Source organism: Macrosteles quadrilineatus, unplaced genomic scaffold (genome assembly GCF_028750875.1).
Source record: "Macrosteles quadrilineatus isolate MER2022 unplaced genomic scaffold, UCM_ALF_1.0 Scaffold_11__1_contigs__length_5352618, whole genome shotgun sequence".
Lineage (NCBI taxonomy): Eukaryota > Metazoa > Arthropoda > Insecta > Hemiptera > Cicadellidae > Macrosteles > Macrosteles quadrilineatus.
In genome coordinates, this window is record NW_026542604.1 from 1,766,351 (window position 1) to 1,792,366 (window position 26,016).

Consider the following 26,016-nt stretch of genomic DNA (forward strand, 5'->3'; position numbering starts at 1 on the left):
CCAATATTACCGGCACTGTAGGTATTATGAGTTGTTGACAATATAGGACTATTTCAGTGTCGATCTTTAGGGATGTCAATAATCTGGGACCCCACGGAGTAGCCACTGCCGGACTCGGACTGCCACGGCCACCTTTTAAGGCGGCCGTGCGGTGGTCGTCTGTCGGGAAGGTATCGTATCGTAGTAGTAGTGAGCAAAGTCGCTACGTGTGTCACGGGACACGGCTAGATAAAAAATAAAATTTTCCAAATATTATTTTAATATTCGTATTTTAAATAGAATGAGAAATATTCAAACAACAATTTTAATTTAATTGAAATTTTATAATTCTGGGGCAGTCGTTATTAAAAGTAAATATCGGTGCTACATAGTAGGAAATAGGAATACGGTAGCCTGGCTATGTTGAAATAAAAATAATTACCAAAAGTGTTTCTAAATTTTAATTTGTTTTTGTTTAATTAAATACAAACAATAAACAAGATCAAAAAACGGGAGAATCAAGCTAACCTTTAAATACTAAATTATGCTTGCTTTGTGAAGCTTTTCGTTGATCTAACCACAGTAAACATCGTTATTAACTAGATTAAATATTTAAGTTTTCATTTGAACAGTAGCCTAAACTTACTTTGATTCAAATTTCTTGATACTGTACCCTAGTTATGGCCCAACAAGATCAACAATTTCTATGGAGTGTTTTCCAAAAGTAAGTAGTCAACCAAGCCAGATTTAGCATCCTTGCCTTGGCGCTGTGCTTAATATTAGCCTACTATAAGTTAACTTTTAAAACTTAACTTTAGTTCTCTAGAAAAAAGTGACTAGATTTTGCTTTAATACCTACAGTTAGCTAAAGTTATAAATTGGCCTAGGTAGCCTATGTGATTGTTGAACGACTGATTTGGCAGCACAGTTTAGCCTTGTTCACACGGGGCGAGTTTGCAAGCTACACGCAGGCTTTTTTACACGCAGCTAGTAAAAAAGCTCAGTGTGAACGACGTACTCGCTCAAAAGCTGCTTGTAAAAACGCTCTGGAAAAAGTTGGCGCTGCCGCTACTTTGCACGCCAACTCGCCAGCTTTTGAGCGAGTAAAATAGGTGTGTAAAGTAGCCTAGTGTGAAAACAGTTGCTTGTGCTTGTACACATGTTACTCAAAGATGTCGGAGGATTTGGTTCAAGCCAGCCACTGAGCGAGTGGAAAAAGCATCGTGTGAACGACTACAAGCGCACTCGCCGGCGTCTCTCTACGAGTTGGCGAGTGGACAAGCTCCGTGTGAACGAATACAAGCGCACTCGCCAACTCGCCGCTTCTTACACGCTTGAGAGTAGCTTGTAAACTCTCCCCGTGTGAACGAGGCTTTTAGTTAGTTAGGCATACATGGCACTCTGTCACAGGTTAGGTTAAGGAAGACTAAACTAACCTGAGGGTAGGATAGGACAATGATTGGGTTGGCGCCATGGGTAAAATGTTTAACTAACTTACCCACCAATCAAAAGATTGCTGTAAGATTCTGCTTTTGAATGGTCTAAAATTGTAGATTGAAAAACTTAGGCCTACAAAATTATTAATTCCTTTATTCAAGCCTTTTATTGCTGTCCCTGTCTTCAGTTATCGAACACAATATCAAAACTAAGTTATCAAGTTAACGGCCTTATTCCTAAAGGCAATTCCTTGTTACCAATACTGTACATTTAACTATGTATACATTTGGGGTGGATTAATAAGTTAAGTTAACCTATCATGAAGTCTATCTGTTAATCTTTGGTGATCTATTTGCAAAGATGATGTTTCATGATTCTGTAGCTCGACCTGATAATGGGTGAATACAACCCGAAATGTATACCTTTAATGTATACATATAGTCTTGTATAGTTAAACATGTTAGAAACAAGGAATTGCCAGGACTGAATGAAGTAGGCCTATGTAACAATTGGGCCTACCTACGTATAATTGAGAAATTCCAGAGGGGACCTCCTGTCCTGATAATTACCTCCTCCTTACTAAGAATAGCAGAGCCGGTTAGGTTGTGTCATTTTAACACTAACAGATTATCTTCAAAACATAAACTTCCAAAAATTACATACTATGTTAGTGGATGAATAAGCTGTAACTATAATTTTGACAACAAACAATAAAAACTGTTGTACTCTCTCATATTTAACTTATAGTCAGAGAACTCTAAAGCACGGGTCACACTAGGCTGCTCGCCAGCCGCTGGTGATCAGTAGCTGGCTCCACCATCACCAAACAGGCTGTGTCAGCTGCGAATTTTGTGGTCACATTACACTGACAGTAGCGGCTACTTTCAATTCGCCGCTGATGCCAGCTTAATGTGATCCGTGCTTAAGTTCACAGAATCATAACCTTTGATAGGTGACTTTAGGGTTGTGGATGTTAAGATATGTGATTATCTGTCATTTCAATAATTTTCCTCTAAGTTTTTTTACAGCTGTGATATTATTATTAATGCAGCTTTTTCATATAAACAAATAATATGAGTTTGTATGTAGATGTGAACATAGCAAAATGTCTAAATAGGCCTACAATTATTCTTTCCTGTATCAACAGTAGCTATTTTATTTAATTTCAACAGTGGAAGCCATAGATACCTGTTTCCCTTCTGGAATTGCATAAAAACCATTTTCAATTACAACAGCTCGGTTTATAAAACTATCCGTACTCCCAGTACCTAAAAAGACTTATCAACCAAAACTTCAACAGTTATTTTATTCCAATAACCCCGCACAACTGCTTTTGACAGTCCATTGAAGGCAGCTGCACATGAAAGCGTGGATAGGCCTTCTACCAAAGAAGAGGCATTAAAGGTCTTACCTTGAGCTTCCATCAACCTGCATATTTTCACAAAATGTCCCCTTTTCTTACAACCAGAGCAAGTAGCATCTTTGGCAGGACAGTCGTTTCAAGTAAAATGACGCCGGCCACCGCAGTAGAAACACTTCTGTTTAAAGTTTTTCGCCACAGCAGCTGAAGTAGGAGACTCTTCTCAGGATCTATATTTTCATCCAGTTGATCTGGCATTGTTGACGGAAAAGTTGCAATATGTGACTTAAATTTGGTTTGAAGATCCATATGCACAGCTCTTCTGTGTAGATTCAAGTGAACGTGAAATGTCCTCAGTTTCTTTTAATGTTAAGGATGATTTTCTAGTAGTCTTTGTCGAATGCAAACAGACATACCCCCCTTCCCCTCTCAGCATTCTGTTTGCATTCCAGGATATTCATTGTGTAGCCAGAAATAAATATCCTTCCTTTCCTTGTTCTGATTATCTACAAATGTTATTGATTCTCATCTATCACGAAAACAGCTGATTGCTTTGTACAGTAATATTGTCGATTGATCATTATTGTATTAAATGATACTTCTGGAACTTCTGGAAAGAAAATTAAAATGTAAATAATTTAGTGTGATTTTATATTGCAAATACTTTGCAAAATAAGTTATTGAAATTTCTAGTGAAGAAATAACTTTAATTTATAAATTCCAAGGTGGAGTTTATACAGACCTTTTGAGTTTTATTGTGTGTTTGACTATTCTATTCCAAAATGAGATTTTTATCTTTTGTCAAGCAAAGTCAACTTATTGAACAAAGACTTAGTAGTATTGACAAGCAAGTTACAACATTAAGTACTGTTCAAGCCCTTGAATCTTTAAATGATCAACAAATAAATAGAATAAAGTTACTTTCAACTGCAGCTTCTCAAAAACATGCAGAATTTGAAAAAATTGTTAATAAGTTGTTCTCTACAACTCCCCTACCTGAAGACATTGTAGATGAAAAGGTAACCGAACTTCAAGATAAAATATCTGACCTGTACATAAATATTAGTAGCTTATGTAGCACATTAATACCTACACCTGCAGTATCTGAGCAATTGAATCAGTCCACCGCTAGTTCAACAGCACAAGCTGTGGCTGTACCTCCGACAATAAAATTGCCTTCATTGGATTTAGGTAAATTCTCTGGTCAACCAGACCAGTGGATGTCGTTTCATAGCATATTTGAAAATGCAGTTCATACTAATGAGTCACTCAGTAACATAGAAAAATTTACATATTTGCTATCCTGTCTCTCAGATGAGCCATTGAGTTTGGTGAAATCTTTGCCTCTTAACGCTGCGAACTATGCTATAGCATGGCAATCTCTGATAGATAGATACCACAATACAAGGTTGCTAATCACTCTTCATACTAACAATATCTTAGATTTACCTCAACTTACTAGGCCTACTGTCAAACAATTGCGGAAATTTCTCTCAGTTTACAATGAAAACTACCAGGCCTTAAAAACTCTTGGTCATGATATTGCTAATGAAAGTTTGCTTTTGACAACGCATATTTTGCGTAAATTTGATTCTGCTCTCCGCACTAAGTTTGAACACTCACGTAATGACTCAAAAAAGGTCCCTACTATCAATGAATTAATTCATTTCTTGGAAAATAAATGTACACAAGAGGAGGCTGCGGAGTTAGCTTCTGTTTCGAACAAAACATTTTCACCAAATGAAAATAAGAGTGTTAAATATGGTATTAAGAGGTAAAATTGTGAGAAATACCTTTAGATCCTAAAACTGAAGATCCATTAGGGTTTTGGTAGAACAGGAACAAGATGAGCAGAGAAGCGATGGCTCTGGCCAGAGTGACGAGAATCGAAGGACCACAGATGAAAGATGATGTTGAGAAATGACTATTGTTGTGTAGTATGTAATTCTTCACTGATTTAAATTAAAACTCTTCTTCATTAATAAAAAGAAAGCAATTCACTACTCATGAATATTCTGGACTGTACACGAAAATTTACAACACATCTACTTTAAATAAAAATATCTTCTTGGATCCTAGCTTGACACTTGGTACTATAAATTTGGAATCCATATTTAAATGAGAAATGATGAAATAATGCACTTGGAGCGGTAAGAGAGAAAGAGAGATTAAAATATTTAATATGAACTAAACCAAAAGGTAAGCACTGTGTACTGTGAGAGAGGTGAGTCTAAACTGAACTGACTAGTACGAAGTGCTGTAGTGAACTTTGGACAGTGATGTCATCATATCAGCTGTTGTATCCTTTCAATAACTGAACCAAAAACTTGACTTGAATGTTAATACTACTTGATTAATTGTTTATATTTGACTGTATATAGTTCATATGTTATTAAATAAATATTTTATTAAATGTCCTTAGTTGAATTACTAAATATTTAACATACCGGCCCCCCCTGAACCCCTGGGTTCTGAAAACAACACAAAAAATGAGAAAATCAATAAAAAAAGGGGGGTGGTAACTCCTCTTCACTATTCCATAGGAAGGACAGACACCTTTGTCACAGGACGAGAGAGGTGTCCACTTGCGGTCTTCAGGTGCACGACCCGTACTATTCCATCAGTACCAGGTGAAACGGAGAGAACTCGTCCAAGCTTCCAGGAGAGTGGAGGCAAGTTGTCTTCATGAATGACAACCAAGTCATTGACTTCAATATTCTTCTTGGGGTTGACCCATTTATTTCTCTCTTGAAGAGTGTACAGATACTCTTTCTGCCAGCGAGCCCAGATATGTTGACTGAACTTTTGGACTAACTGCCAGCGTTTTAATCGGTTGATAGGAATGCTACGCAAGTTAGGTTCAAGAGGTGTCATAAGAGGACCACCTACTAAAAAATGACCTGGCGTCAAAGCTTCTAGGTCCGAGGGATCAGAAGAAAGAGGAGTTATAGGCCTAGAGTTCATCATTCCTTCAATACGGGTGATTAAAGTCGAAAACTCTTCCAGTGACAGGGTCTGTTGTCCAATGACTCTTATTAGGTGAAATTTCACACTTTTGACGGCCCTCTCCCAAAGGCCTCCCTGATGAGGTGCATGTGGAGGTAAGAAGTGAAATTTAATATTGAAATTCTCAGCGTAGCATTGTACTGTGGAATCCTTGATTAAATTTTCAAAGTTGCGTCTGAGTTTTTCGGATGCACCTGTGAAATTTGTAGCATTGTCACAGTGAATATCTGAAACGATTCCTCGTCTGGAGACAAATCTGGTAAGAGCGGCTAAATAGGCATCCGCTGTTAGGTCGGTTACTACTTCTATGTGTACCGCCTTAGTAGAGAAGCAAATAAATATACAAATATAAACCTTGATAGGTTGAACTCGTCTTAGTAGATGTTGCTTCACAAAGAAGTGTCCTGCATAATCTACACCAGATATGGAAAATGGCCTTGAAGGTGTAACTCGATTCATAGGTAATTCCCCCATGAGTGGAGAAGAATGAGGAGGTTTACATCTGAAACATTTTATGCATTTAAAGATCCTAGATCTTATTAAGCTTCTAGCACTGAGAATCCAGTACTTGTTTGCCAGCATAGCCTGAGTTAGAGTTGGACCAGAGTGCAAATATAAGACATGATGGTGGTCAATCAAAATATCAACTAACCTATGACCTTTAGGTAGCAAGACGGGGTGTTTGTGATCTTCAGAGATATCAGCCTTGTTTATTCTTCCCCCTACTCGAATGAGGCCATCTTTATCCAGATAAGGAGCTAGGCGTCTAATGCGTACAGAGCAAGGTTTATTGGATTTCAAACATGAGATTTCTTCAGAAAAATATTCTCGTTGAACCAATTTACAAATCAGGTTATGAGCCTCTTTTATCTCCTGAGAAGTTAAATTCCCAATTTGTTTAACTTTATTTCTGGTGTTATGAATGAAGCGCAGCAGGTATGCGGAAACATGAAGTAGTGTTGTCCAAGATGAGAAGCGAGTGAGGAGAGAAAATGGTTCATCCGGAACAGCAGAGAGAGTGTTAACTGTGAGAATCTTAGTTTCAGTGATAGACTCTTCAGGTAAAGATTTACAGACAGACTTTGGCCAATTTTCTTCAGAGTTACACAACCAGACAGGTCCATTCCACCAAAGTGTGTGGTTAATCAAATCTTGTGGGGCGGTACCCCTTGACCCAACATCCGCTGGATTTTCTAGTGATGAAATATGTTGCCAAAATGAAGGTGGGATGTTTTCCTGTATTTCTGCAACTCGATTTGACACATAAACCTTGAGTCGATAAGAGGGCATGCCAATCCATGAAAGCACGATTGTGGAATCGCACCAAGCTGTGTATGAACTAATCTTGCAGTGAGGTGAGAGAAGTTGTATACAGTAATTTAGGAGCTTAGACATCAGGTGTGCTCCGCAGAGCTCCAAGCGAGGTATGGAAATACGCTTCAGAGGTGCGACTCTTGACTTCGCTATCAGAAGATAAGTCGATATAATTCCTTGTGAATTTACAACTCTCAGGTAAACACAACTACAATATCCTGCTTCACTTGCATCAGAAAAAGCATGTAGCTGAATATCTTTAGCTGAAGAAAGTCCCACGTAGCGAGGTATCTTGAGCATTTCAATATATGGAAGTTCATTGGCGAACTTGTTCCAAACTGATATAACGCTGTCGTCTAGGGGTTCATCCCAATCGAGACCAAGTGTCCATAAGTATTGCATGAAGGATTTGGACCAGAAGGTTACAGGAGTTAACCATCCTGACGGGTCATAGATCTGTGATATCACACTTAAAACAATTCTTTTTGTAGGAGTTTCCTTAATATTTTGAGTTCCTACCGAATAAGAAAAAACATCTTCATTAGGAATCCATTTAAGTCCTAAAACACTATGAACTGGTTGTTCGGGAGCTCGAAAACCAATAGGTTTTTCTTTGTGATCTTCAGGGATCGACTGTAAGAGTAATGGATTATTCGAAGACCATTTTCTTAACTCGAAACCTCCTTTTTTGAGTAACTGAACCACATCATTTTTCAACAAAAGAGCGTTTTCTACGCAATTACTACCCAATAGGGCGTCATCGACATAAATCTGATCCTTTAGAGCAGTTGCGGCTAGAGGATGATTTTTTCCTTCATCAATAATGAGTTGTTGAATGACACGATTTGCCAAGTAGGGCGATGATGTGAGCCCATAAGTGACAGTCGCTAGCTGATAGATTTGAAGAGGCATTTTATCATTCTCTCTCCAGAAAATAAGTTGAAATATCTGATCAGATTCCTTTACAAGGACTTGTCGAAACATCTGCTTGATGTCGCATGAAAAAACAACCGCATGTCGGCGAAAGTTGAGAATGATGTCACATATGTTGTTGTGGAGTTTTGGTCCTTGATGAAGAATACTGTTGAGAGACAGAGATGTTGATGTAGGTGCTGATGCGTTGAATACTACCCTTAATTTTCCATCTTTAAAAATTCCATGATGTGGAAGGTAGTAATGAGGATTATTTTTAAGACGTGGTGACTGACAGAGTGTCATATGTCCCGAAGACAAGTAATCTCTCATAAAATCAACATAAGTTTCCTTGAAATCAGGATTAGAACGAAATTTATTCTCCAGAGACCAGAATAGGGATTTTGCCATTTTGCTCGAGTTGCCTAATGTTGACGGATCGTCTGAGAAAGGCAAAGAGACAATATATCTTCCTTCAGGAGTGCGAGAGTAGGTAGATACAAAATGTTTTTCACATTTTTCTTCGGCTAAGGATTGCTTGCTTGTAAGAGGGGGTTCCTCTACAGCCCAAAACTGTTGGATAGAGGTGTGAAGATCCAAACTATTGGTGGTTAAGAGCGTGACTAATCCATGAAATGAATTTTTGCAAGTTGAGGCAACAGGGGTCGATCCTAAGAGCGCATATCCAAAAATGGTGTCAATTGCTACAGGCATATTCTCACCAAGTGACAAAAACTGGCCTTTCACAGAGGAGGCAAAAAGGTCAGCTCCAATTAGAACATCAATAGGAGCGGGTTTATCAAAAGTAGGATCGGCTAACATTAAATGTTGCATCTGTGAGCGAACTTCAGGAGTGATCTTAGCTCGAGGTAAATCTGGAGTGATATTATCCAAAATGAAGACAGGGTGAGAGCTTGCCAATACATATCCACTAAGGGACTGGAGAGTGACATGAGTTAACCCTTTTGTTTTCACCTGAGCAGACGAGATGCCATTAATAAGCGTTTTATTAGCATGAGAGCGCTTAATCCCTAAAGACTGAGCACATCTTTGAGTAATGAAGGTAGACTGAGCAGCAGAATCTAAAACTCCCCTACAAACTAGGGTCTTACCTTCGCTTGATTTTACCACAATTAAAGCAGTGGCAAGAAGAACTGTGTTCTCTGTATTTGTCAAACCAACAAAACCAGATTCATTTTTATTTGAGTCAGAACTTGGAGCTCGTTTGTCTGTGTTACCTTTAGACACATTAGGAGAGGGATTATTTTCAGAATCCATAAAATGCAAAAGAGAGTGATGTTTTCTTTTACACGTAGAACATGTACGCCATGAATTGCATTCCTTTACCTTATGCTTATCGCCAAGACAGTTGGTGCACAAATTTTTGCCTTTAACAAAATTATACATTTCTTGTGAAGTCAATTTAAGAAAACCTTTGCATTGATAGATTTTGTGATCTGCACCTGCGCAAAATGTACAAACAGTGCGAGGAGTTGCAATAAGCGCCGATTTATTTGAGCGCTGAGGGGGTTTTACTTGAGTGTGGTGGCCTAAGGTACCCTTAAGAGATGATCCCACATTAGTAAGATTAGCTGCTTCAAGATTTACACAGTGAGACTCAATGTACTTGGTTAACTCATCTAACTTAGGAGTTACAGAGTTATCACTTCGACTCTGTTCAAAATGATGGCGAAAATCAGAATCAAATTTTCTTAACAAGTGAGAGGTCAAAATTAAATTTTCCTGAGAAATTTCTTCATCTAGAGCTTTAAGTGCTTCAATGTTTTCATTTAAAACAGACAAAAACCTTCTAAGTTGCTTCACTGAGGGATTGTGAAGAACTGGTAAGTCTAACACATTGTTGACATGAAGAGAGATTAGTAATCTTGTATTCTGATACCTTTTAAGTAGAGATTCCCATGCAATAAAATAATTAGCATTAGTCATAGGGATGTTTTTAACAACTGAAAGTGCCTCTCCCTCAAGACAGCTTAACAAATAACTCATTTTTTCAACACCAGAAATACAATCATTTTTATGAATAGTATTTTCAAACAAATTTTTGAACGCCATCCACTTTTCATGTTGACCTGAGAAGGTACCAAGTTGAAGTTTAGGAAGCTGTACACTAACCTTAGTTGTAGCTACTTGGCTGATAGCTGCATTGGAATCATCCAGGTTTGGCTGGCTCGACTGGTTAGAGCTTGGGGAAGGTATCAAGTTCACACACAAAGAGTGAATAGACACATAGAGATCACTTATTTCATCTTGTAATGTTGAAATTGTAGTGATATTTTCACTTTCATCTAATTCCTCAGGTAAAGGCACAGTGCCGAACAACTTATTCACTAATTTGTCAAAATCATTATTTTTGGCTGTAGCGGTGGAATCCAAAAGAGTGAGCTTTGTTATAAGTTGAGGAGTGATAGGTTCCTTTTCGATAGCAAGCACTTTTGCTTCAATTGACTTAAGCCTGGCTAGCACAAGCTCAGATTGCTTCACAAAAGTTGAGAACCTCATTTTGAATAAGTCTTAAATTCAATAAAATTCCAAAATAAAAATAAATGCAGATTAAAATAAGTTTATAATGAGCCAAACTTATTTAAAGACAGCCAGGATTCATTGTATTAAATATTAATATTAGTCAACTTGAAATCAGAGAGAAATATTCAGCCATAGTATAGGACTATAAAAAGTTTAAGTCCCAGAAAATATCTACCTGCAATTATTTCCAGATAATAAATTTGAAATTCAATAAAACATGTTATTTCAAACACAAACTGTAATTAAATGTTCAATCCGTATTAATAAACATTCTTCTGTCACTTTAATTTAAAAGTGTAAGCAAACAATTGAGGTTATGAAAACATAAACAGAGTCTTGCATAATGACATTTAAGTTTTCATTTCTATCCATCAGCAGCGCTAGTGTTGATCAGCTGTGAAGTTGGTATGACTTCCATGATTTTCTGAATATTCAGCAACAAGAGAGAAACTTGTTTCACATTACAGGGGGGAGAGAGGGGGGCAGACAGGATGCAGCCCGATAATGCACAATAGAGAATAGACAAACTATGCATGAAAATACAGGAGTTGTAGACAGTACAGTCTGAGAACAAAATTTTCTGTCTGGGACAACAAAACTTTATGTGTTATTTCACAAATTACTGCAACAATTTAATAAATTGATAATAATGTGATCAAAAATATTTAATCCTCTTGTTAATGATACTTAATGTTGATGACAGATTTATTCAATTAATTTATTCAGTTCAAATAAATACAAAACTTAATAGTCACAGTAGATTATTTTCCATAGGCTGGGAAACATCCGGCTCGAAGGACCATGTTAAATATGGTATTAAGAGGTAAAATTGTGAGAAATACCTTTAGATCCTAAAACTGAAGATCCATTAGGGTTTTGGTAGAACAGGAACAAGATGAGCAGAGAAGCGATGGCTCTGGCCAGAGTGACGAGAATCGAAGGACCACAGATGAAAGATGATGTTGAGAAATGACTATTGTTGTGTAGTATGTAATTCTTCACTGATTTAAATTAAAACTCTTCTTCATTAATAAAAAGAAAGCAATTCACTACTCATGAATATTCTGGACTGTACACGAAAATTTACAACACATCTACTTTAAATAAAAATATCTTCTTGGATCCTAGCTTGACACTTGGTACTATAAATTTGGAATCCATATTTAAATGAGAAATGATGAAATAATGCACTTGGAGCGGTAAGAGAGAAAGAGAGATTAAAATATTTAATATGAACTAAACCAAAAGGTAAGCACTGTGTACTGTGAGAGAGGTGAGTCTAAACTGAACTGACTAGTACGAAGTGCTGTAGTGAACTTTGGACAGTGATGTCATCATATCAGCTGTTGTATCCTTTCAATAACTGAACTAAAAACTTGACTTGAATGTTAATACTACTTGATTAATTGTTTATATTTGACTGTATATAGTTCATATGTTATTAAATAAATATTTTATTAAATGTCCTTAGTTGAATTACTAAATATTTAACAAAGAGCAACCACCCAATCAAATCTAATTTTGCAAATGAGGCTAAAACTAATAGGGCTAATGTTGTATTGTTGTCGTCTAACGATAAAGATCGAATGCTTAAATGTATTTATTGCTCCGCTACTACTCACATAGTATTCAAATGTCCTAAATTTGGGGGCATTAATACTAAAGACAGGTTTGACTTCATTAAGAGTAAAGACTTATGTGTAAACTGTTTTGGTATGCACAAACCTAAAATGTGTAAATCTAAACAGACTTGTCTTACTTGCTCAAAACGACATCATACTCTCCTGCATTTTGACCAGGCTCAAACAAGATTGAATGAAGCAAACACTGATCCCTGTACAAGTAATGTTAAGTCCCCTGATCATGTCAATCAATCGAATACTCTTATGGGTTTGGCTCGTACTCAGAATAATACTGTATTGCTTGCAACCGCTTTAGTGAAAGTTTCTACTCACAAAGGAAACGGTCTCGTTTTGCGTGCTGTTTTGGATAGCGCCTCACAAACCACACTTATTTCAGAAAGTTGTGCAAATATATTAAATGTAAAACGCTCTGCTGTTGGCGTCCCTGATATCAAAGGAATTTCTGTGGCTAACATAAAGCCTAAAGGTTTCACACATCTGAATATCTCTTCCCTCAGCGGGTCAAATTTGGCCTCTTCTCATCCTGTTCTTATTCTTGATCAGATTACAAGTAACCTGCCTCGAGTTCAACTCTCACCCTTCATCAAAGCTCAGCTGAAAAAATACATGCTAGCCGATCCAACCTTTGACTTGCCAGGTCCCATTGATTTATTGATAGGAGCGGATCTATTCCCTCAAACTTTACTTGAGCCGCCTGAAAGTATGGGAGAAAATTTACCCTTCATTATGAGAACAATTTTTGGCTTTGTTGTGCTTGGTGCCGCACCTATTGCTCCCTCCAATCAACCGCTTCAATTTAGTGGAATATCCACTCTTCTCTCAACTAACGACTTAGATCTTCATGCTACTCTTCAACGATTCTGGTCAATTGAAGAACCGCCTCAAACTTTGAAAATTTCGCCAACTGATGCAGAGTGTGAAAAACATTTCCTAAACTCACACTCACGTGACAATACCGGTAGATATATCTGTCGTTTACCGTTTAAGGAATCTCCTCAGAAATTGGGTCTTTCAGCACCTGTAGCTAAACGTATGTTTAACTCACTTGAAAATAAATTTGCTGCTCAACCAGACTTCAAGATGAAATATGTTGAATTCATGCAAGATTATGAGACTTCTGGTCATATGGAAATTTGTGAATCAATTCCGCCCTCAGACGAACCTCACTTCTTCCTGCCTCATCATGGTGTTTTTAAAGGAGACAAGCTAAGAGTGGTTTTTAACAGTTCGGTCCCAACTTCTACTGGAATCTCGCTTAACAGCTTACAACACCAAGGCCCAAAACTGCATAACGATCCCACTGATATAATTTTTCGCTTTCGACAACATAAATATGTCTTCACATGTGACATAAAACAAATGTTTAGGCAGATATTAATTCATGAAGATGATAAAAAATTTCAATTGATTTACTGGAGAGAAGAGCCCTCTCATCCGATCAAAGTGTATCAGTTAACCACGGTTACATACGGCATGAGTTCAAGTCCATATTTAGCCAATCGTGTTATCCAACAGCTAATGGCCGATGAAGGTGATAACCATCCGCTAGCAGCCAAAGCTCTGCAAGATCAAATCTATGTTGATGACGCTTTGTTAGGTTGTGACACTTTAAATGAAGCCCTTGACTTACAGCAAGATGTTATCAATTTACTACTCAAAGGAGGATTTCAGCTACGAAAATGGTCTTCTAATAATGAAAAACTTCTTGAAAATGTTCCGCTGGATCATCGTGAAACTCCCCTCATGCTTCGAAGCACTGATCAACCTTGTCACAGTGTCCTTGGCTTAAAATGGATACCACAAACAGACAAATTTTCTTATGCTATACCCAAACCCTTAGGAGTACATACAAAGAGAGCACTTCTTTCTTTTATTGCTCAGATTTATGACCCCATGGGGCTAATTTGTCCGCTGGTTTTTTGGGCAAAGGCATTAATGCAGCACATTTGGTGTTTAGGGTTAGAATGGGATACTCAGCTTCCTGAGACACTTTCTGAGAAATGGTCTCAATTTATCAGTGAGCTCTCAGAAATTGACAATCTAAAAATACCTCGCTACCTTCCCATGGTAAACGCCAGTAACATACAATTACACGGCTTTTCAGACGCTAGTGAATCAGGCTATGCTTCATGTGTCTTTTTAAGGTTAGAAGATTATGATCACAATGTTTCAACTCATTTGTTGATTGCAAAAACAAAGGTAGCTCCGCTTAAACGCACTACAATACCTAGGCTTGAACTATGCGGCGCTCATTTACTTGCCAAGTTGCTTCACTATTGCATCAATAAGTTTGATAAACAGTACCATATTACAGCTATCAATGCGTGGTCAGATTCTATGATTGCTCTGTCATGGATCCACACCCCATCTTACAAGCTAAAACTATTTGTAGCAAATAGAGTAGCTCAGATACAAGAGCTTACTCCTTCATGCATATGGAGACACGTTTCCTCAGCAGAGAACCCTGCTGATTGCGCCTCTCGTGGCCTAACACCATCCGCTTTAATGAATCATGAGCTCTGGTGGTCAGGACCTAAGTGGCTTAAATGGGACTCAATTACATGGCCACAAACTAAACTTTCCCCAGATCCTGAAGAATCTCTTAATGAACTGAAATCAGAGACATTCAACCTCATAACATCAACCGATGACTCTAAACTACATTTTTTAAGTAAATATTCCTCATGGTCTAAACTTGTAAACGTTATGGCTTATGTTCTTCGTTTTATTAAATGTCTAAAGCTAAAGGCAAAGATAACCACTCATTTAACCAAACAGGAATTTGAAAGTGCAACAAATCGCATATGTTGGTGTGTGCAAAAGGAATGCTTTGCAAATGAGATCAAATCGCTTCAAGCTAAGAAAACATGTTCTACTCAAATACAACGGCTTGCACCCTTCTTAGATGAAGAAGGAATCATACGAGTTGGTGGAAGACTGAAAAATTCACCACTTAAGTACAGTGCAAAACATCCCATTTTGCTTCCCAAGAACCATTTTGTAGTCCACCTGCTGATTGATTTCTTTCATAAAATATACCTACATGCAGGACCGCAACTACTTCAAGCAATGTTAATGCAAAACTACTGGATATTGTCTCAGAGAAGTGTTATACGCTCCAGAATATTTAAATGTATTCGATGTTTCAAAGCTAAGCCTAAAATGACAGCACCTTTAATGGGCGACTTACCTGCTGGACGTGTTACGGCTACTCGTTGTTTCAATGTTTCCGCTATGGATTATGCTGGACCTTTTACAGTAAAGGTTCACATCTTACGTCGACTGCAGCCAATTAAAGTCTATCTCTGTTTATTTATATGCTTTGCCACAAAGGCTGTACATTTGGAGATGGTCACAGATCTTTCAGCAGATGCATTCATTGCTTCCTTAACTAGGTTTACTGCCAGACGAGGCACTATATCAGATTTATATTCAGATTGTGCCACCAATTTCATTGGAACAGCCTCAACGCTTAAAAAATGCTTCCAAGACCTAATGATAAAACCTGAAACACAACGGTTTGCCCAGAACAACAAAATAACTTTCCATTTCATACCACCTCGAGCTCCACACCAAGGAGGCTTGTGGGAGCGGGCAATAAAAAGTGCCAAATACCACTTGAAGAGAGTCATAGGTACACAAATCCTTACCTATGAAGAGTTTCTAACACTGATTGCTCGTGTTGAGTCAATGTTAAATTCAAGGCCTATTACACCACTCTCTGCAGACCCATCTGACCTTGAAGCATTAACTCCAGGACACTTCCTGACAGGAGGACCTCTGACGTCTCTAATAGAACCTCATCTCACGGATATCTCTGTAAATCGCCTGAAACGGTGGAAACTTGTGCACGCATTTGCTCAACACATATGGAATAGATGGCATAGAGAGTATCTGCAGACCCTCCAAGAACGATCTAAGTGGACTACTCCAGAAGAAAACCTCAAGATCGGAGACTTAGTAATCATTCATGAAGACAATACTCCACCTCTTGCTTGGATGCTTGGTCGAATCATCTCAGCCTCTCCTGGTCAAGATGGCACTGTAAGAGTCGTTCAAATCAAGACGTCTACAAAAACCTTAACACGACCTGCAGTTAAGGTTTCCCGCCTTCCTATAAACTAACCTAACATAACTCTGGCTACCAACCCCCTTCCTTATTTTATTCCTCATATTTCAATCATGCATGGTTCTTGTTTTTCTGTTGAACCTGATCGGTTCAAGGGGGCCGGTATGTCAAATATATATACTGTTTTGTTCTAAGTATTCTTATATTAATTTTTAATTTTAATGCACTCTAATAATATGTAACTGATTTCACCACAATCTCCATTTAAATACCATTTCAAATAGTTAAATGTTTTCCTCATAGAGTGCATCAGTATCTTCAAACCCCAATGGTTTCAAGACTAGCTCTCTGATTGGTCACTGATATGTATCACATGACCAACTCCTTCCTTCAGTAGAGTAGTGGCAGACTCTTGGGCAAGTCCTGTTGCTATGAGGACTTAACATGCCTTTTCTCCTACATTTTCAAATACCATAAACCTCTATACCAACATAAATATATACCGCTGGCTTATAACTTATTATAAAGACAATTGAAGTGTTTTTTAACATCATATAGTAAGAAAAAGTGAACTTATCAACATTATAGCATTTCAGGATTCATCAAAGGGGGCCCCCAGTCTACGCATCAGTTTAATAACAAAAGGTTAGTGTATCCAATTCAAAATTACTATAATACAGTCCACATTGCTTTCTAATTAACATAAATTCCCCACAATGGGGGTTCATAATTCCACTTATAAAGGCATCTCTAACGGCTTCATCTCGATAAGTATTTCCATCTATATGGCGCGAAAATTGCAATCCTTATCTTATCTTATCTTATCTAACAGGGGCAGGTCGAGACCTTAAAGCACTTCATCCGAAACAATTGCAATCCTTACTTAGAAGTTTAAGCTCTTGTATATACTCGTCTATGTTTTTTTCTTTCTTCTGCTTGCAGTTTGCTAGCATATGTCAAGCATAAATTTCATTATTTTTAGGATTATAAATAGTTTGCAAAATTTCAACTGCTGACTTAAACGTGGAAATGTACTCGTAAACATTGTAAGAAAGAAAACTAATCAACACATTAAGTTTCCTCTCTTCAGTAACTTCTGAGTCAGATATGAAATTTTCAAGTGTCCTGAACCAGTGTTTGAATGCTCTACGTGCAGAAGGATTTTCAGGATTTATATCAAACCTGTCTGGTTTTAAAAGCCTTTCCATTTTGATTTTGATTTATCTTAATAAATGTATGTTTATTAAATTTGTTGTGAATAACTGAACCTTTTTAGAAAATAAGGTTTTAATAAACTTAAATTCTTACATAGCTGGAAAGGTGAACAAATCTATATTACAAACAAAGAGTAAATAAATACATCAGCTGATTACTAAGAACAGTAATTCATAACAAAACCATTTCCGATCATTACCACATCAGTAATATTTTAAACATACAGTTTGCACTCTCCACTCCAAACCTGGATAGAACAGCAGATCTAACACAAATACCTAACCACACCAACGAAATACCAGCATTGCATTCCTTTCAGCCCATAATGAAAAAGAATTGAGCAATCTCTTCAAGAGCCTAAAGGCAAATAACTCATCAGGCTTTGACACAAGAACAGGAAAAATGTTGAAGTTTTGCCAGGAAGAATTAAAGAAACCAATCAGATATATAATAAATGAGTCAATATTACAGGCCAAAATCTCCCAAAAAAAACTCAAAATTGCTAAAATTCATCCGATATATAAGAAAGGTGAAGCTAAAGACCCAAACAACTATATACTCATTTCTAATCTGCCGGTTACCTCCAAACTCCTGGAGAGAGCAATATACAACCCATATCATCACGCACCTGGACTGCAACAACCTCCTCTCCGTATGCCAACATGGCTTCAGGAAGACCCTTAGCACCACTACTGCACTCTCAAAATTAGTCATTCATATCACCAATATCTGGGAGGAAAGAAAAAATGCCTCTGGAATCTTCCTTGATCTACAGAAAGCATTCGACACTCTTGACTTGGATATCCTCAGAACAAAATAAATCAACATAAATATCCAAAGCAAAGCCCTGGAATGGATCGACAGTTATCTGAATGCCAAAAAACCATTTACACCACCAAATCATCTCTTAGAACAACATCAAGAGGAATTCCCCAAAGATCTATATTGGGCCCCCTCCTCTTCATCATATACATAAATAGCCTCCCCTCCAGTTTTGACAGTGACCTAAAATGAATACTTATTGCCGACGACACCACTATTGTTGTGCCAACAAATCGTCAAGCGGACAATATTAATCTAATAAAATCAACAATGGATCAAACAACAGCAGCCTGTGAAAATATTAAACTCATAACCAATAAGAACAAAACAGTATAAATCAACTTCTGAATAAATAATAACAACAATAAAAGAAGACCGTAAGAACAATCTTGAGGTTGGACCCGTATGAACATTGCAAACCACTCTTCAACTGCCTTAACATCCTTACCATCACATCACTGTATATCCTAGAAACCATAATTTTTCCATAAACTTAACACCTGTCCATAGACTCTCTAAATTCAGCAAAACACCACAATATACTGGCTCAAAATTCTACAATTTGCTGCCACAACAATTTAAACGTTTACACAACAACAAAACATTTGTCCAACACCTGAAAAAATACCTCACCAATAGACCATATTACAATATCAATGAGTACATAGAAGGACACTCATACACACACACACACACACACACACACACGCTAGCTCACTTGGTGAAAATATAGCGAAAACCCGTCCAGGCGGAAGAACCATGACACATGTTAGTGCATGGCCCCAAAGTAGGAGACCATAGCTTAAAAAAACCATAGATTTTTTTTCCATGGCTATGGAAAAGAATTGACCACTCTGGCCAGTCTTTTACAAACTGTTTCAATATGTTTATTCCAAGTTAGCCTTTGATCGAAAGAAAAGCCAAGGAGATTTACTTAGGTTACATCTTGTATGTGTTGGCCCAGAGTACAAACAAGTCTCTGGGTCTTTCTTGTCTTTATTAAGTTTAAATTTATTTGCCACAATCATTAAACAATGTCAGCCGTCCCGAGTAGGTTACGAAGGTATGATTTGTCTCGGACGAGAAGATGGTGGTGTCGTCTGCAAATATCTATGAGCTATACCATCGAGCTCGACGTCATTGATGGCGACTAGGAAAAGTACAGGCCCCATAATAATTGAGCATTGGGGGACTCCATGAGCCACATTCATGGTCTGAGATTTTGCACCGCTCAAGGAAACAGCTTGCCTTCGATAGCCAAGATCGAAGTGATCAAGATCTCAAAGTGTGCAGGACATTGCCACCTAGACCATAACATTTGAGTTCGTCCATTAAGATTTTGTGTGAGATACAGTCAAATGCTTTACTAAGGTCGTAAAGCATCAAAGACAGTGCATTGGATGATTCAAATGCATCCTGCATTCTTGTTGCAAGTTTGGTCACCGTAGATTTGTTTCGCCTGAATCCATATTGGAGTTTGGAGTTTCAAGAATAAGTTGTTTGTCTCAAAAAACGTTACAAGTTCGTTTATCATAGTGGTTTCAATTACTTTACAAAACACAGGAATTATAGAGATAGGACTATAGCTGTTTAGGCTCGAAGGGTCGCCATTTTTGTAGATAGCGACTTGTAAAAGGTCGGAAAAAATTCCAATACACAGACAACCATTTATGATTGTGGCAAGAGGTTGAGCAATTACATTTAAGTTTTATGGCCTTGAGAACAACAGTTGACATACTGGTATCCTAAATATCTGGGCTATGTGTACATTTGAACTTGGAAACCATTTTGACTATTTTGATAGGAGTTACAACCTGCCTCTATACAAAGTTAACTCAAGAAAGTGGTACACTGATCATCCGCCACGAATGGGATTACTGAAGCCAGTTTCTCAACATTACCTAACCAGGAAGTTATTAAAATTATCAGGGCTAGCCTTGCATAAAAGGTGATATTTGGTTTCAAGAGGTTTCTATTACTATTTACCAGGGACCAAGCAGCCTTACATGAATTCAGTGCACTTTCAATCTTAATTAATTTATATTAAGTACTAGCTGGCCCGACAGACGTCGTCCTGTCCTAATGTGGTTTTATTTCAAATGCTCGTTCATTTTAAAGATAAGCTCGTTCGCATGTCTCAATCACGTCCTGGTTGAAGTTCGTTCGCTACGCTCACTCACCTTTACGTTGGAGCTTGTTCGCTGCGCTCACTTGCCTTCAGGTTAGCTCGTTCGCTATGCTAACTCGCCTCCAGGTTGGAGTTCATTTGCTACGCTCACTCACCTTTTGGTTGCAAATTAGCTGTTGTCATAAATTTAAAAAAATAATAGTGCTGCACCCTGTTGGTAAACCTATTAAAATTTTAATGCTATTGAACATCACAGCTAATAAAATTGGTTAGTTGAACCAGCTGTTAAGATTCTTTAATTCCATTTATATGAGTTCTCATAAGGTTAACATGGGAAACTCCAGAGCCACTGGGGCGGAGCCCTTTTGACAGATCTGCACCAAACTTCACACAAACCATCCTTGAATAATGCTTAATAATGCCTGAAAGTTTCATTACAATCTGTCAAGCGGTTTCGGAGTCCATAAAGGACAAACAAACAAACAAACATAGGTACATTGGATTTTATAAATATAGACAAGTTTCTTATCTTAGCTTCATCGACCTTAACCTTGCAAGTATTCTTAGCTTTAATATACGGACGAGTTGAAGATCTTCTTTGGTTTGCTGACAGGTGGAAGAAACGTACCTATCCCTTCTGGCTAAACAATGAATAAATCAAAGCTAAGTACTTAAGGGAACTATCTGTGGGCCTATTCTAACCTTGAAAATGTGACTTTTTAAAAAGTGGAATAAAATGAAGTTCTACATTGCAAGGCATAATATAATTAACTTGAGTTGACACCACCTAGGTACATATTTTAACCCAAATATGAGTGAAGAACGAGTGTAGAATGGACTGAGGTGCCTTGTGTAGCTTTGTTACTGACTAAGGCCAACTGTTTCATTAGCCAGGACCATTTTATTAAAAGCCCAATGATCAAGAACAGCTGGGTCCAGATTCAAACCGTCAAAAACTTTCTCACTTTTCTCAGGATGAAACCGGCAACCTTTTGATTACCAGGCGAGCACTATAACCACTCAGCTACCCAGCTATGAAAATATATTACAGTAACTATACTTCATTGTTCCATTTTTTATTGTGTCACTAATTAATGATGCTGACTAATAAAAGGTCCATGTTAGATAAAGCAACAAGACCAGGGTTTGGACCGTTACCAGTATTTTCTGTAAACCATCAGTATTTCTGGCTTCAGCACTACCTACTGCAAGGTACAGTTCTGCAGAGAACCCACAATGTGTTATAAGATGAATATTAGTTATCATATCTGATATAGTTTAACACGTTATAAATATTGATTGTATCTTTTTCAAGAAGATTTTTTCACTCTGTGCTGCTGTGGTTACGCTATTTTAGACTATTTTAGACGGCAGGCCTAGTAAGTAGTGATAAAAAAAGTTGAAATATTTTGTGATTCAAGGATGTTTGTGATTTGTTGGGTGTGTTGCTAACCTAGTGGTTAGCGTCTCGGAATACGGTGCAGGAGGGATGGGTTCATTTCCTGGCACATACACAAAAATGTATAAATATATATGCTACTTACAGTCTCGCAATCCTGATAAGTTATAGCACTACGGCCGTTTCGGAGATCACTCCATCGTCGTGTGCGTAGTTATAGTAAACTACACTCTTGCAGTGATAAAGCACGATCAGTCAGTCGTCAGTTTTTTAGCCCACGTGCATATGTTTTTGTGTTGTGTTTTGTGTTTTATATGTACTATAAATTAAACTTTGACACAATAAAAATAAAAATAAATGCTGTAAAGAATTTTACAGTAAAACCTAGTCTGAATGCCGCAGAAGCAAAACATCAAAGAGTGGAGGTCACCACTCTATTCAAAAATACCCATAACATAAAATTAATATTTACATTCCATGTTAACGATTAAGATATTGGTGTTTAAATTGATATTTATATCAAACTATTATTATATTCCATAGTATAGGTATCGTAGGTTTTCTGCAGAACTGTAACCCTGCAACCCTGCTGTTGTATATGTTATTGTTTTGAAACTGATTTATTTCTGTAGTGAGATCAATATAAGAGTTTTTTATTTAGTCAAATTTAACAAATGTCATGAGATTATGTTTTCCTTCAGGGTGGACAAAGACCAGAGTGGGCAAATAACAATCAATGAGCTACAGCAAGCACTTTCTAATGGCTCGTGGGATCCATTCAATCCAGAGACTTGTCGACTGATGATAGGTATTGACTAGGATCATTTGTCTTTCCTCTAATCCTAACGCACATCTTTGATCAAGAAAATCTCTTGAATAATTTCATAATGCCATCATTTAAAACTTGTATCTTAATTTTTAGAATAACTACCTATACCTTATTTCAATGGAGCTGCCTATGAAAATTTGATTGGAAAATACAGTAATATAATATAGCAAATAACACACTGTTAGGCAACAATTATACTAGGACGCTGGCGTCCACTTCGAGCCAAAAATTATGTGATTTGTGTTGGGATGCTAGCCTCTCGGACTGCTATTTAATTTCAATGTTTTGTCACTTTTTGTAGGCCTATATATTTATTTAAATAACATTAGGTTTAACGAGTACCCAGTTTGCTCCTTTAGGGAGGCTAATAAAGTGTGTTTTTATTAGTAAAATATTAATAGCTTAGTATAAAAAAATTGGCCAAGTTTGATCAAAATATAGGCCTATCCATAAACAGGCAAATTAAAACAGGTACGCTAACTTAACAATATTTTCCATAAGAATAACACAAGAATTTTAAATTTTATTTTTTTATTTTTTTTTACTATTAACTGTACAAAAACACTTTACATACTAAATTATTTGTTTTTAATCTCTTAAAAATGGTCTAGAGAGAAATTAGGAAATTTTGTGTTTAGTGGGTCAAAAATTAGAAAACCCCTTTTCATCCTATAGAACCCTGTTCTCATGGTCCGTTCATGCTGGTTTACGAACGCATTTAACTCATACATCCCGCATTACACCTTTAAGCCAAATTTAATCAAAATCGGACCAAAATTACTCAATTTATTGTGTCACAGACACATAATAATATTTATATAATATGTATTGTATAACAATTTGAACGGATAGTGTTTTTGGCCTCTGGGGACATCAAATTGAAAAAGTAAATCGGTCCCGGGTCCAGGTCTTACCATGAGCCCTACGATAATAGCTTATTCTCTATATTCCCGCACATTTTGAAAAAGAGCGTCTCGGATGCTAGCAGCCTAGTATAATGCACCGCATTTGAACCAATGCCCCAAAACCAATTTTGTTCATCTCGAGAGATAAAAAGTCTCCGGATGTTTGAATTTTAGCGTCCGAGCTGGCATGCACAAAATCGAGCGTCCGGTGGCTTTTTTAGCATCCGGCTGGCATCCCTAGTCTAATCGCCCCCATTTGATTTAACGCACCGCTAGCGTCCCGGACGCCAGCGTCTTAGTATAATCGTAACCTTACAGTCATCTGGGCCAAAAAATTTGCTGTAGGCTGACAAAAAAAAAAAAAAAATTTTTTTAGAAAATATCTGCAGTAACAATGAAATGATTCATAAAATTTTTTATTACGTGAGCGCTTTTACAATTCAGGATATGTTATTTGATTTCTCTTGCAATCAAATATGATTGTTTTCAGGGATGTTCGACAAAGAAAAGAAAGGCTCAATATCATTTCAAGATTTCGGAGCACTTTGGAAGTATGTGACAGATTGGCAAGGCTGTTTCCGATCTTTCGACAAGGACAACTCCGGTAGCATTGATACGCAAGAGTTGCTCACAGCTCTGCAAACCTTCGGTTACCGACTCTCCGTTGACACTGTCAACACCATCGTACAGAAGTTCAACCGGGCAGGTGGAGGAAAAATTTACTTTGATGATTTCATTCAAGCATCCGTGTTACTGCATGTAAGTGACTTACTGCTCAGATTTAATACTTTACGTTGAAATGGCGAACATTTATATAGGTATTATTTTTGTACTAAACTACTTTCTAAAATGTTGAATGCGATCTAGAATCATTTGTATTTTATCTATAAAGAGTTCATTTTGCTCCATTAGAAGAACAAAGCTTAAAAATATTTCTATCTAAAATCAGATTAATACTGCTGGATCAGGTTACAGTAGATATCATTATCAATTGAGATGGGGAAGACACATATGTCTGTATTTTAATCCAAATATGAGTGTAGAATGAATTGAGATGTTCTGTGTAGCTTTGTTATTGACTAAGATCAGCTGTTTTATTATCCAAGATTAGTTATTTAAATACTTTTAATACTGTTCAATGAAATGGCGACCATACAAAGTAGGTATTTTAAGCCAAGTATGATTGGAGATGAGTGTAGGATGAGTGGCGCGATCTTGTAGTCTTGTTAGTGACTAAGGCCGACATTCCTTAGACACAGCTGTCACCACTCAGCTACCCAGCCAGTTTGTGTACTGGATGGTAATCGTTTTGGAAGCATGCTAGATGATAGTGGTTTCAAAAAAGTGAAATTGAAAGAATTTTGATACAGAAGGCAATTAATTTAATTTGATGATATTATAAAACAAATTTAGTAGATCTTATAAAATCTAATTTATAGAATAGCGTAACATGAAGTAGTTCAATTAATACAAATCATGATGATTGTAGCCATCTTTAATATTCTTGTTGTACATTTTAAATATGTTTGTATTTAATTGTAAGACACTATTCATGTAAATATGTATTTATTTACAAATGTGAGTAAAGACCTTATGATTTGAGTTGATGCTTTAAACGAAATAGACTTTTCAAAACTGTAGCAAAATTAATTATGTGCTCACCAAAAATATAGATTTTTAGTTAGCATACAAAATATGCAAAAATAAATCCTGGATTAACTGGAATATGGTTTACTAACTTAGTTATGTTTGTTTACAGAACGTCACAAATGCATTCCGGCAGTTTGACAATGATCAAGATGGCACCATCACTATCCAGTACGAACAGTTCATTAATTTAGTGTTTGGTGCAGGCATTTAACTAGGCCTATTCCATCTTGGTAATTTTACTGATTGCAATTCGCTGATCCAGTATGATCTTTTTCTTGATCCAGTTAATTTTTTTTTACAAAAAATAAATCAGGATCAGATAACTGTTATCCTTTTTGTGGCTTTTCTGGTTGATTAAATATATTTATTTATTATAGATTTATTGACAAAAAGTCACAGTTAATAAAAAAAAAATTTTAGTCATGCTGACAATTAAGTTATAATTGATTGACCCATAGAACAAACTATTAGAGTATCTGTTATATGTAGGCTAATATATTTTTATAACTGACTAATAAACAACATTCCAAATAATCAATCGTTATGTTTGATTGATGAGTATCTTTTTCCCTTCAAACACAATTGCTTAGCTTTTGGGTATCCTATTGATCATAAATCTAGATCTATCCGTCTATACTATTATAAAGAAGAGTTGTTGTTTGTCTGTGTCTGAGGGCGCGTTCTGGGAACATGTACCAGTACACCAGTGCAGATGAACTGGTGACTTACTCACCAGTACCGCCCCGGGGCAAGAGTCTTGGTATCCCAGAACGGTTAGTCATCGTTTAACGGTACACTTGGATT

At 37.0% G+C, this 26,016-nt stretch overlaps 1 protein-coding gene across 1 annotated transcript; it reads left to right on the plus strand.

Annotated features, from left to right (window-relative positions):
- The first annotated feature begins 355 nt into the window (after positions 1 to 355).
- Positions 356 to 25,750, plus strand: LOC129004744 (programmed cell death protein 6-like). The gene is made up of 4 exons (XM_054433351.1): positions 356 to 703; positions 22,530 to 22,636; positions 24,053 to 24,321; positions 25,322 to 25,750. Exons 1-4 carry the CDS (start codon positions 660 to 662, stop codon positions 25,421 to 25,423), a joined length of 522 nt encoding a protein of 173 aa, XP_054289326.1. The 5' UTR covers positions 356 to 659; the 3' UTR covers positions 25,424 to 25,750.
- The last annotated feature ends 266 nt before the right edge of the window (positions 25,751 to 26,016 follow it).

Bases quoted from the DNA above. Each gene is read 5' to 3' on its own strand.
- LOC129004744 (XM_054433351.1), top strand. From the start codon at position 660: ATGGCCCAACAAGATCAACAATTTCTATGGAGTGTTTTCCAAAA. The intron at 22,637-24,052 runs GTATTGACTAGG...GATTGTTTTCAG, and splicing joins GACTTGTCGACTGATGATAG to GGATGTTCGACAAAGAAAAG. The intron at 24,322-25,321 runs GTAAGTGACTTA...GTTTGTTTACAG, and splicing joins AAGCATCCGTGTTACTGCAT to AACGTCACAAATGCATTCCG.